This window comes from Peromyscus leucopus, chromosome 7 (genome assembly GCF_004664715.2).
Source record: "Peromyscus leucopus breed LL Stock chromosome 7, UCI_PerLeu_2.1, whole genome shotgun sequence".
Lineage (NCBI taxonomy): Eukaryota > Metazoa > Chordata > Mammalia > Rodentia > Cricetidae > Peromyscus > Peromyscus leucopus.
In genome coordinates, this window is record NC_051069.1 from 94,395,211 (window position 1) to 94,408,953 (window position 13,743).

Consider the following 13,743-nt stretch of genomic DNA (forward strand, 5'->3'; position numbering starts at 1 on the left):
GCCAGAGGGTGATAGGTGACCGTGTGTCTCAACCACAGTCTAAGATACACTTTTGCTTTGTCTCAGGGTGGCGTCCTAAAGGGCTACTAGTTGCACATCTTCATGAGCACAAATCTGCTGTAAATCGAATTAGAGTCTCTGATGAGCACCTACTTTTTGCAACATGTTCAAATGACGGCACAGTGAAAATCTGGAACAGTCAGAAGATGGAGGGGAAGACCACCACGACAAGGTGACACATCACGTGATGTGACGGGGTGGGGTTAGCCTCGTCAGCTAAATCAGCAGTGCTTTTGAGTGCTTTCTCTGCATCAGAGCTGCTTAGGAGTAAGGGATTCATAGGCCCTTGTGGACCAAAGTCCTGTGCCACTGGCCATCCGGTGGGAAGTGAGACAGCCAGAAGTGTAACTAAAGTATTGAAAAGCTGTGGGAGATGACGAGGAAATGGGGTGGCGAGGGGTGGGGGTGGGTGATGGTGTTGCCAGCTGAAATTCTCAGTAAACTGTCCAGAGACTACCTACAGAGAAAATGAATCCGAAGAAAGAATTAAAAAAAGGGAGAAAGAGTGACATGGGAATGTGGAATGTTCTGGACAGAGGAAACAGGGACTTCACAGGCCTAGGTGGGGGTGGGGACTGGTCAGTCATTCCTGGCAGGAAGTTTTGTGTGACCTGAGCAAAACAGGAGAGATGGAGAGGAGGAGGGACCAGTTCTGTAGGATTTTAGGGCTCTCCTGGGGACTTTGAGTGAGAGGGGTCTTGGAAGGTTGTGAATAGGGGGTCATGACCCCAGATGACAGAGGAATGGCTCTGGCGGTGCCGAGTGCAGGATGAGAAGGGTGAGGCAGCAGCAGTGGGAGGATGTCCACTCTGGTGATGCAAGGAGATGTGCTCTAGACAGTGGGAGGGACCAGACTGGCATCTGTTTGATGGCTGAACACCTGATTACTGAAGAGATGAAAAGCGTCTGAACAGAAGTAACAGGACAGTGGGGTGACAGCTGCATCAGAAAAACAAGACCCACTGCTCTGGAACCTGGTTTTTATGACCAGTGTCTTTGAGACTTGAAATGCCCAGGATATGAACTTGATGAATGTGATATTATAAGGACTTTACATTTGGGCAGCAGGATACATCTGTCTCCCCCACCCCCGCTTGAGGTTTCTAACCTCCTCTGCCCCTGCCCAGTCTGTGTCATCTCATTTCATTCTCCCATTTTCCTGTTTGCTCTTCGCCTAATTGGTTCTGCCAGAAGAGCTACTATAAATGAGAAGGAATCTCATCTACATTGAAAAGATGTGGGGAACTCTCTGCTGCTTTTCTTGTGATTAGTTCATTGAGCATAATTAACTAAAATGCTATCAAATCAAATACCCTTGACAACTAAAGGAACTTAGAAGTCCACTTCTTGTTACAAGTCTGGTAAGGTGGGGGGTTGGCTGTGTATTTGTTTAAAGGGCTCTGTGATTTTACATTATACCTATTATTTTGGTGTTTATTCTCTCTCGGCATTGCATTGAATAGAATATAAATGAATCATAGATGTATGTAGCAATTTCATTTTTGTTTTTTGTTTTGTGTGGATTTTTTAAAAATTAATTATTTATTTTATAATCCAACCTCAGCCTTCCCTTCCTCCCCCACCCCCACATGCACCCCTCCTCCGTAATCACTCAGAAAAGGGCAAGCCTCCCATGGCTTCTGCAAAGCATGGCATACCAAGCTGCTATATGACTAAGCACCTCCCCCTGTATTCGGACTGGGCAAGGCCATCCAGCACTAGGAACAGGTTCCCAAGAGCCACTCAAAGCAACGGGGACAGCCCTTGTTCTCATTGCTGGGAGTCCCACATACAGACCACGCTACACAACTGTCACATGTGTGGTCTAGGTTGGTCCCATGCAGGCTCCCTGGTTGTTGTTGCGGACTCTGGTTCCCGTGAGCTAGGCTAGGAATTTCTGTGGGTTTTCCTGCAGTGTTCCTAACCCCCTCTCCCTCCACACACACCACTTCCAACATCCCTCCTCCCTCTCCTCAGCAGGACTCCCTGAGTGCAACCCAGTGTGTGGCCTGAGTCTCTGAATCTGTCTCCATCAGTCACTGGATAAAGGCTCTCCAGTGACAGCAGAGCAGTCACCAATCTGATCACAGGGGATGGCCAGTTCAGACTATGCATCCACTGCTGCGAGGAGTCTTAGCTGGGGCCATTCTTGTACACTTGTGGGAGTTTCCCTTGCATCAGCCTTCTACCCAACTCCGTAAAGCCCCCCTTTCCAGTCATCTCCCTCAGCGCTATCCCCCTCCACCCACCCCCAAAACCTGATCCCTCAAGTTCCCATGCCCACCCTCCCCCAGTCCACTCAGGAGATCTCCTCTATTTCCCCTTCCCAGTGAGATCCATGCATCACCCCCCTTGGGCCTTCATTGTTACCCAGCCTTTCTAGGTCTGAGGATTGTAGCATAGTTATCCTTTACTTTACAGTTAATATCCACTTATGAGTGAGTACATACCATGTTTGTCTCTCTGGGTCTGGGTTACCTCACTCAGGATGATTTTTTTTCTAGTTCTGTCCATTTGTCTGCAAATTTCATGATGTCATTATTTTTAACAGCTGAGTTAATGTAGCACATTTTCTTTATCTGTTCTTCAGTTGAGGGGCATCTAGGTTGTTTCCAGGTTCTGGCTATTGCAAATAAAGCTGCTATGAACATAGTTGAGCAAGTATCCACGTGGTATGATTGAGTATCCTTTGAGTATATGCCCAAGAGTGATATCGCTGGGTCTTGAGGTAGATTGATTTCCAATTTTCTGAGAAACTGATGTATAGATTTCCAATGTGGCTGTACAAGTTTGCACTCCCATCAGCAGTGGAGGAGTGTTCCCCTTACTCCACATCCTCTCCAGCATGAGCTGTCACTTGTGGTTTTGATCATAACCATCTGACAGGTGTAAGATGGAATCTCAGAGTCATTTTGATTTGCATTTCCCTGATGGCTAAGGAAGATAAACATTTCTTTAAGTATTTCTCTGCCATTTGAGATTCTTCTGTTGAGAATTCTCTGTTTAAGTCAGCACCCCATTTTTTAATTGGGTTGTTTGGTTTTTTGATGTCTAATTTCTTGATTTCTTTATATATTTTGGAGATCAGCTTTCTGTAGGGTGTGGGGTGGTGAAGATCTTTTCCTATTCTGTAGGCTGCCATTTTGTCCTATTGACAGTGACTTCTGCCTTCCAGAAGTTTCTTTGTTTCACGAGGTCCCATTTATTAATTGTCATCTTAGTGCCTGTGCTATGGTTCTATTCAGAAGTCGTCTCCTGTGCCAGTGCATTTGAGATTATTTTTCCCACTTTCTCTTCTATAAGGTTCAGTGTATCTGGATTTGTGTTGAGGTCTTTGATCCACATGGATTTGAGTTTTGTGCAGGGTGATAGATATGGATCTATTTGTATTCTTCTACGTGCTGACATCCAGTTTGACCAGCACCACTTGTTGAAGATGCTTTCTTTTCTCCATTGTATAGTTTTTCTTTTCTTTTCTTTTCTTTCTTTCTTTCTTTTTTTTTTTTTTTTTTTTTTTTTTTTTTTTTGGTTTTTTGAGACAGGGTTTAAACCAACATTTTATTCAAACCTCCAAGCAAGTTATCTTCATTCTCATCAATACTCACTTTTGGTTTATAACATTATGTATTCATTACACTTCATGACAATAATTGACCAGAAAGAGAGAGGAATATATTATTAAAACAGAGTTTTGTGTGTTTAAATTAAGTTGCTGTTTATTTAATTTTTAAAAGATGTCAATTGTATTTCTCAGTAACTTCTTAAAAGCTTGGAAACTTTTAGTAAAACTCAAAACCAAGAAATTTAAAATGCTATTCAAACATATTTAATTAAAAAAAAAAGGGGGCATCAGTGGAGAAAACCCAGTTAAGACCAGGAATAGATAGAACAATGTCAGACATACATCATCTCTATTAGTAACCATGGCGACTAATCCGGAGGGAAAGAGGTGGAAAGGACACAGTTGGGACCACTTTTATGCTCTACAGAAAAAGACATCTTCAATTCAAAGTTGTTAATGGGCTGAAAGGATCAGAAAGATAAACCACATGCCCCAGGGGTTGGTGAGAACAGTGGGGTTGGTGAGTGACAGTGTAAAAGCTCAGTCCAGGACCGGGCGGTGGTGGCGCACGCCTTTAATCCCAGCACTCGGGAGGCAGAGGCAGGCGGATCTCTGTGAGTTTGAGGCCAGCCTGGTCTCCAAAGCAAGTTCTAGGAAAGGCGCAAAGCTACACAGAGAAACCCTGTCTTGAAAAACCAAAAAAAACAAACAAACAAACAAACAACAACAAAAAAGCTCAGTCCATCAGGAAGGCATGCCAGTTACAAACGCAGGCACCTAACAAAGTATGTGAAGCAGAAAGTGACAGTTGAACCACAATAGCAGGAGACTTTAACGTCCGTTTTCAGTGTGGCTAGACCCGGGTGATATAAAGTGGCACAGAAATAGAGGCCTTGGACAATGCTGCCTAGTGATCACATCTGACAGAGAGCAAAAGAACTCTACAACACTGGAATAGAACTTCTTTCTGAGGTGTACATGGGGTATTTTCCAGACTAAACCAAGTATTAGTTCATAAAAGAAGCGTCAATGAATGTCAAAGCATGGAGCGTATAAAGTATATTCTCCGGCTGTAGTGGATGAAGTTGGGTGGTGGCAATAGAAAGGATGTGAGGAGTTCACATGTGTATGGAGATGAAGCAACGTATGGCTGAGAGCTTTGAGATGAATGGAAATGAAGACACAGGATCCCAAAAGATGGGAGTGTGGCTAAGGAGTGTTGAGGAGATGTATACCTGTAAATAGTAATCTGTGCTTTTTTAAAAAAGATCTCAAGTCAGCAATTTAGCTGGAACCAATTAGCCAGAGGAGAGCAGATTTAGCCCAGAGGAAGTGGGAGGAAGAAGACTAAGAAGGCAAAGATGAAATAGAGAACAGAAAAGCATAATAGAAGTAAAAGCAGAAAGTCGCTTCTTGATAAAGATCAGCGAAACTGGAAAATTTTAGGGGAGTAACCATTTTGTTTTAGAGAAATGAAAATAGACTCGTTATGCAAATCAGAATAATATCAGGGATATTATGGTCAGAAGTAAAAATGACTACTGTAAACAGTTATATGCCAGAAACTAGGATGAAATGGGCAAATTCATAGAAAGAAGCAGCTGCTTGAAGTGATTAAGAAGAAATAGAACACATAAACAGCATAAAATTACGAGAGTCAGTTAGTAAAAGTCTTCTCACAAAGAAAGGCCCAGGCTGAGGGCTTTGTGGTGCACTCTGTTCAGCATTTAAGGAATTATAATTCATCTTTCAGAAGGGCTCCCAAGAAATAAGGGGACACTCTGAACTCAGCCCATGAGCAGGTATTCCCTTGACACTGTAGCCAGGATACATGACCTGGCTTGTGCCATACAGGAGTTACAGACTTGTGCCATAGTCAGCTTGGCTGTGAAAATCCTCATCAGCACACTCTAAACTGACTGTAGTCTGAAAGGATTATATACTATGAACAAGAACAGCTTGGCTGTGAAAATCATCAGCACATTCTAAACTGACTGTAGTCTGAAAGGATTATATACTATGAACAAGAACAGCTTGCCCCAGGAGAGCAAGGCTAGTTCAGCATCTGGAAATGAGCATACAAAATGTGAAGAGAAGAAAGGGTAGAAACCACCCAGTGATCTCTACAGACCCCGGGAATGCATTTGACAAAGTCCACCCTTTGGTAGTTAAAAGCAACTCTGTAAATTAGTAATGGAGAAATAATCAAAGCCATCGCCACAAACCACAGCTGACACCGTACTCACCATGAAGAGCGCAGGCATTCTAGATGAAGAATAAGAGTAATGAGTACTTTTGGCAGTTCCACTGAGCGTTACCCTGGAGGGTCTAGCCAGGGTATTTAGGTAAGGAATACGTGCAGGTGCTCACATGCACACGTGCACACCCACACATTTGTATGTAATATTATACAATGGGAAAAAAGTAAAACTATTTCTGATAGCAGTCAGCATGATCTAGTATATGGAAAAAACATTAAATGAAAAGACAGAATGCAAGATCTTTATGCAAAGATCAATTTCATTTTCCTATACTAGCAGTAAATAGACTGCTTTCAATGTACCCTATAGTACAGTAAAGCTATTACTAAGAAAAAGTGAACCAGAGAGGAATGATAGATAAAAATATCAAATGATCTATTTTTGTTTAAAAGTAAGTGTAAATAACACCAATTTTGTGGGGAGCGACAGGTTAGGTGGTGCTCATGGCAGCGTCCTGTCAATCAGATCCTCAGAAAGCATGGCAGCAAGCAAGGAATGTGTGGATGGTTAGTGGACCCCTTCTCTGGTCCTGCGAGGTGAGGCATTCTGTGAAAGTCTGCATGTGTGGATGGTTAGTGGACCCCTTCTCTGGTCCTGCGAGGTAAGGCATTCTGTGAAAGTCTGCATGTGTGGATGGTTAGTGGACCCCTTCTCTGGTCCTGCGAGGTAAGGCATTCTGTGAAAGTCTGCATGTGTGAATGGTTAGTGGACCCCTTCTCTGGTCCTGCGAGGTAAGGCATTCTGTGAAAGTCTGCATGTGTGGATGGTCAGTGGCCCCCTCCTCTGGTCCTGTGAGGTGAGGCACTCTGTGGATGAGGAAACCGAGGTACAGATCATGACAGAGGTTGTGCAGGTAGCTGGGAACATAATTTTGCTTCTGAAGTTAGAGCTTTCCCAACTGTGACAGTCTGCATGTTCAGAGCTATAGAAGAGCTGAAGGATATGGGATTTAAAGTGTTGCACAAGTTGGAGAATTGGTTTGGAACTTGTGGGGCAGGGGCAGTCTCTGTAGTAGGACAGGAGTGCTTGAAGATGGACATTTGAAAAAAGGAGGTCTGTGCATTGACTCTTAGGGAACATAAGGATAAAATGGACCTCAGAGTAACAACTTTGTTAATAACCATGTCAATTAATGTTAGCAATAATGGCTGTGGCTGTTTCAGAAATGGTCTTATATTTCTTTCATTCAGGTCTATTCTTACATACAGCCGAATTGGAGGGCGAGTCAAGACACTAACATTTTGCCAAGGTTCCCACTACTTGGCCATAGCGTCTGATAATGGTGCTGTCCAGCTTCTTGGAATTGAGGCTTCTAAGTTACCCAAGTCTCCTAAAATCCACCCTCTACAAAGCAGGTACTGTCCGATGTCTTTTTAACTTTGCATGTAAGTTTACTGTGTGGTAACTCCCACCTCCCCTCACTGCAGAGTGGTGTGGACCAATAGGTACTCCTCTATTGTACAATCCTTGTAAGCCCGAAGGGCAGGAAACTGCTTCTGACCCAGAACACTCATGTGCTTAGCTTTAGAGGGCAGAGCCTTGGCTTCTTATTTCTGCACTTTGTTAGAAGTGCACACACAGGGGCAGCCTGGACTCGATTATGTTAGTCTGGAATCTTCCTAAATGACACAGGTATTAGCCAGATTGTCTAACTATCAGAGCACAGTGAGTGTTCATCATTTAAGAAAACTCATGTTCTTTTGCTTGGCACTAAAATGTCTAAATTTGATAATATCTTTCAGACAAAAATTTGCTTATTGTTCTAAAATAAAATGTTGATTGATTTTGTTTACGAATCTCATCTTTGTAAATTAATAGTTAAAGATTAAACTTTATGTAAAATAAATTAAAGACAGGCATTTTTTTTCCTGACCATTGTTATGCACTAAGGATTCCAGATATAAATAGATACATTGTGTTCCTTTTCCCTCTTTTGTTAAAAAAGATTATGGTATCTGTGAGTGCATGGGGTTCCACAGGGAATTTGTAGTGGTCAGAGGACAGCTTTGAGGAGTCAGTTCTCCTTCTGCTATGGGTTCTGGAAATCAGACTCAGGTGGTCAGGCTTGGGTGGAGAGTGCTTTTACCCACTAAGCCGTCGTACCAGTCCTCCATTGTGTTCTCTGAGAATCTGTAGTCTGCTGGGAGGTAAAGACAAGTTCCCAGACAGTGTGAGCGCAGTGTGGAAATGTCCCACCTGGAAGGCACGCGTCAAGTTGCAATGGACAAAGGCTGGAGAAATGGCTCCATTAATAAAGTCCTTTGCAGGCACGAGGGGACCTACGTTCAGATCTTTAGAACCCAAATACAAAGTGGTGCATGCCTGTAACCCTAGTACTGTGAGATGGAGGGGACAGGAGGATCCCTGGAAGCTTGCAGGCCAGCTAAACTGCCTATGTACCAAAGTTCCAGGCCCATGAGAGATCCTGTCTCAAACAAAATGTGGCGGGTGCCTGAGAACTAGCAGTCAACATTGTCTTCTGACCCATAAATGCATACTATGTTCTCATGTGCTCACACACATATGTGCAAACAAGTGCATGCAAGCATGCACACAGACACTGAAAGGTGCAACTACAGGCAAGTGAGTCTGGTAAGCAGGGCAGTTGAGAAGGGCATGCTGGGAAGAGGTCGTGCACCCCCCAGAAAAAGTAGAATAAGACTTTAATTTCGTAAAATGCTGCCTTGAGATCCTTGTGTAGCTTAAGGTAAAAAGGAATGTCTGTTGGGGCACTTAGGATATCTTTGTTGGTGTGTCTTGCTTTGCTTTTACATTTATAAAGTGTTTATTTTCAGGATAATCACTAAATATATTTGAGTGGCTTTAGCCCAGCACATATTGATGGCTTCTAACATCAAGTAGCTGCCAGTTTTCCTTAAAGTTGTTTCTGCAGAGAATGACTCTTTATACTTACTGAGTTCATTTAAATTATTGGCAGAGTGTACTATGTGATGATTGTGCCCTAGGACACACAGATAGACAATAAAAGGGGACACACACTCCGCATGTTTCTCTCACCTGATAGCTTTGCACTGTATACACTACTCTTTAAGCAAATGTTTGCTGCCTAGGTTGGGAGACCCTGCTGGATTGTTTAGATTTTACTGTGCCTGACTCTAGTGTGCTCCAAAGTAACCTGGCCCTAAGTTACTCATCCATTGGTAGCGTTCAGCCCTGTTAACTGTGATTATGCTTCTTAAGCTTTAGAATCTGGCCTGGAGGGATGGCTCACAGTTAATTACAGAGGATCCATGTTCAGTTGACATCCCAGCATGTCAAGCCACTCATAACTGCCTGTACCTCCAATTCCAGGAGATCTGATGCACTCATCTGGCTTCTGAGGGTACTGTGCACGTGTGTGTGCACACACACTCACACAACAATTAAAAAAGAATACTATGGAACAAACCATTTAATAGCTGACTTAATGTTTTGATATTTTAAAATCACCCTTCTGTTTGGAAGTATAGTCAGAAGTCGAATATCTATAAATGTTTATCTGAGAAGAGGTCAGCTATGTGACTCAAGACTAAAATAACTTACCAACTGACTTTTTATAATCCTGTCCTTTTCCCTTCCCATTCTTTCCCCCTCCTCTTCTGTGTCTGTGATGCTGGGACCAACTACAAGTTCTCATGTATGCTAGGCAAGTGCTCGACTGCCTCAGCCCTGTGACATTCTTTTTAGATTTAGAAGCACCTCACCTTGAAAACAAACAAACCCCGAAAACCAATCTGGCATAGCCATGCAATAGAATAGAATTCTGCAATATGAAGAACTATTAGCTCACGGCATCAGCACTGACGAATGTGAAATAAGTTTTTTAATGAAAAATGTCAGATTCAAAAGGCTATCTGTCCCATGTTTCCAATTATATGATATTCTGGGAAGGAACAAAATTGATCTTTGCAATGAGTTGAGAGGATGGATGGAGTTAGATGCAAACGGACTGCACAGGACACTGTAGAGGGTGCCGGACGGTTCTGTGTGGTAATGCCGGGGAAGATGCATAGCCATCTCTCTATTTGTAATAATCCTTGTATTTCACACAAAGAGCTGATTTTATTAGTGTTAAAAAAGGTTGGTTTCTTAGTTTTGGTAGATACTCTAGTTATAGAAGTTGGCAATGTGAGGAGAAACAGTAAAAATGTTCAGGAACTTTTTACACTCTCTGAGTCTGAAATTATCTTTAAAAATAGTCAACTGTAATTGTCTCATTGAGGTCACATAATTTTTATTTTTATTTTTATTTTTTATCTTTTTAGACAGGGTCTCAGCTCTGGCTGTCCTGGAACTTGATTATGTAGATCAGGTCAACCCCAGACTCACAGAAATCATACTTCTTCTGCCTCTCAAGCGCTGGGATTAAAGGGTGTGCCACTCCAACTGGCCAGTTTTTCCTTTTTGGCCATGGATAGGCTGGTAGTTTATCTCAAGTGGAAACCAGTGCTCCATTTTCAGTGTCTGGAAAAACTTGTGTATTTACTTCTGTGTTTCTGTAGGATTCTGGATCAGAAGGAAGATGGATGCGTGGTGGACATGCATCACTTCAACTCTGGGGCACAGTCTGTTCTTGCCTATGCCACGGTGAATGGGTCTCTGGTTGGCTGGGACCTCAGGTCTTCAAGCAATGCATGGACATTAAAGCATGACTTAAAGTCAGGTCTCATCACTTCCTTTGCTGTGGACATCCACCAGTGCTGGCTCTGCATAGGTAAGCCGACCGTTGTGTTAGGATGCCACCAACACCTGCAGGTAGCATCCTGGGAAAACCAGCTTTTCTGTTGTCTTTACTGGTGATTTTTCTATCCCCTTTGTTTTCATAACTACTGTGTCATAGAATATCTTACAGTTTATCTTTTATTAGGCTTATATGAGGCTGGAAGTAGCTCAGTGTGAGTACTTGCCTAATATGCCTAAGGCCCTGGCTATACTCTCTAGCATCACACATAAAGTAGAATAAAGGGTATAGTTGAGCAGGGTATGGTAGTGCACCCTTGCAGTCATGGTGGTTGGGTAGTGTACCCTTGCAGTCACGGTGGTTGGGTAGTGCACCCTTGTAGTTATAGTGGTTGGGTAGTGCACCCTTGTAGTTACAGTGGTTGGCCAGTGGCACCTCAGCTACATAGTGAGTTCAAGGCCAACTTGGGTTACATGAAAGTATATTTAAAAAAAAAAAAAACCCACAAGCAAAGCATTGTGTGAAAGGATGAAATTAGCATAATAAAACAGAGAATGGTTTCTTGTTCTCAGCGAACATTTGTCTTAGACTCACAGCAATTAAGAATTGTTGGAGTTCTCTGGGCTGTTGGAGAAGCTCCAACTTAAGGAAAACAGCATTTGAGTTTGAGCCAACACTTTTAAATTCCTGTGACCTCAGGCAAGCTACTTAACTCTGAGTCGCAGCATCTTCATCTTCTAATAGGACTAATTCCTTCCAAGGCTGCTTTGAAGATTTAGTGAGCAGAAGCATCTATCACAGGGCTAGTGGAAAAGCAGAACAATGGATTTCTGTTTTCCCATCTTCCACTCCCTTTGCCCTAAAGACTGAAGATGCGTACTATCTTTCATCTATCTTTTGTTTGTTTTTGAAGTGTTTCTAAGTTTTGAAAATTACATACTCTAGTGTGACCCTTACCACAAACAGAATACAAATGATTCTTCTGAAAATAGCCTTTAACCAGTTTTTAAAATTATTAAAACAACATATAGTGTTTACTCTTTGACAATTTCATACATGTAGACATTGTATTTTGGACATACTCACTTCTCACTTCTTCCTGTGCACCCCCTTCCCAAATTCATGCTCCTTTAAAAAAAAAAAAAGAACTGCCAAGTCTCATTGTCCTGCCCACATGCCTGGGTAGAGGGCATCCACTGGAGCTTGGGTACCCTGAGGCAACACGGTTTAAGCGCCATCAGCTGTCCCTGTCTTCTCAGGTAGAGGTAGGCATTATAAGCCCCCCCCCCTTCCACGATGGACTGTTGACTGGCTTCTCTGTGTAGGCTTCCACAGCTATGTGAGTTCATGACACTGTGTTACCGTGGTCCTCCATGACTGCTTACGGTCTTGCTGGCTGTGGCTTCTGTGGGGAGCACTGTCCCTGTGTAGGGCAGCTCCAACTAAGCACTCGTATGAGTGTGTGTTTCGGGAGCCTGTAACGTTCAGGTTCCACATGGCTTGCTGAAGGTTCTCAGTGTGTTGTCCCCACCCCACCTTTCCTTTGCTTTACCCACCCATTCCTCTTTCCCTGTCACATCACCTGTCTTCTGCTGTCTTCCCCCTCTCAAGATGTCCCTCCCCACCTCATGGCCCCCTTTCTAGTTTCCTGGATTTAAAGGTGCTCCAAGTGTAGCGCAGTTCTAAGATCTGATGCTAGGCTCTGTAAGAGTGAGAACATGCGCTGTTTGTCTTTTTGGATCTCTGTTACTTAAGTATGATGTTTCTAGTTCCATCCCTTCACCTTCAGATTTCCTAATTTCAGTTTTCTTTACAGCTGAGTACAATTTCATTGTGTATAGGTACCACAGTCAGTGTCCCTCCAACAGTTCATGGACATCAGAGCTGTTTCCTAACTGTTGTGAATAGAGCGGTAATGACCATGGATTAGCAGGTGTCTCTATAGGATGTCATGGAGTCCTTTGGGCATTTGCCCAAGATCAGCATAGCTGAATCACATGGTAGATGTGTCTCTAGCCTTTTGAGGAGCCCCACACTGACTTGCAGAGTGGCTGTACCAGTTTGTACCCCAGCAGCACTGAGTGAGGCCCCTTCCCCTCCCATTGTCATCGTCGTCATTGTTTAGAACCTCTCAGCCAGTGTCTGTCCCCACGGCTTCATGCCCTTTCCAGAAGGGCACAGAAACGGAATCCTACAGTGTGCATGCTATTTTTTTTTTTTTCACTAAACAAAGTTTGTAAGGCTTTCCATTGTTTTCATGTATGAGGAGTTTTAAATTGTTTTTCATTTTATTTATAGATAATTTGTGTATTGACCACCCATGCTCCAGTTGGATGATTGAATTGTGTCTAGTTTGGGGCTTTTCTGAGTTAAATTTGCTGTAAACATTTAGAAGTAGGTTTTTGTAGGAACTTTAATTTTGTTTTTCTAAGGTGTATACCCATGAGTGGGATTGCTGATTAAAAACAAATTCTAGTTTTAATTGCAATAATACTGTATCTAGGGGATACAATGTGGTATTTTGACACATGTTTATATTGATGAATGATTAAATCAGGTAATTAGGAAATCTGTCACCTCACATAGTTTGTGGTAAAAATATTTAAATCCTTCAGAAATTAGAATACACAATGCATTGTCATTAATTACAGTGACAGTTCTGTGTGTCAATAAAGTCCCTTATACTGCTTGGCCTTAGAATTGCTTCTCGCCACCTTCTTCCCCCTTTTCTGTTTTCAAAAGTCACATTTTCCCCATGTGTTGTGTGTTTTCTTTTGTATTTAAGACAGGGTCCTAATGTATCCAGGCTGATCCCTACAATACCTAACAATGACCTTGAACTTTCGATCTTCCTGCCTCTCTCCCAAGTGCTGGGTAACACAGTGTCTGGCTCATGTCGTACTGGGCATGGAAGCAGGACTTTGTATGCTAGGCAAACACTCTGCTAATAGATGTAGATGCCCAGGTCCCTCCCTGCATGGTGCCTTGAATATGCTCCTTGAAGGTACCACATTTTCTCCTTTCTCTCATACCCAGAAAAGGCAAGGTTCTCTGCACTTGTGTTTAGGTTTCTGGATCCCTTAGTTTACACTCTGTTGTCATGACACCCGAGCGCTGCGGAAGGTGAGGTAGTGCATAGCCAGCAGTTTCCAAAGGACAGTGGTGTCTTCGGCACCTGA

General features: G+C 42.9%; 1 protein-coding gene across 2 annotated transcripts in view; it reads left to right on the plus strand.

The window, feature by feature from the left end:
• The window catches only part of Pik3r4 (phosphoinositide-3-kinase regulatory subunit 4), a 55,276-nt gene that overhangs the window by 34,237 nt on the left and 7,296 nt on the right, over positions 1-13,743 (plus strand). For both annotated transcript variants that reach the window (XM_028869884.1, XM_028869883.2), the window contains exons 13-15: positions 67-232; positions 7,074-7,238; positions 10,386-10,597. In XM_028869884.1, the coding sequence (XP_028725717.1) occupies positions 67-232; positions 7,074-7,238; positions 10,386-10,597 (543 nt within the window). The remainder of the gene's footprint in view (positions 1-66; positions 233-7,073; positions 7,239-10,385; positions 10,598-13,743) is intronic.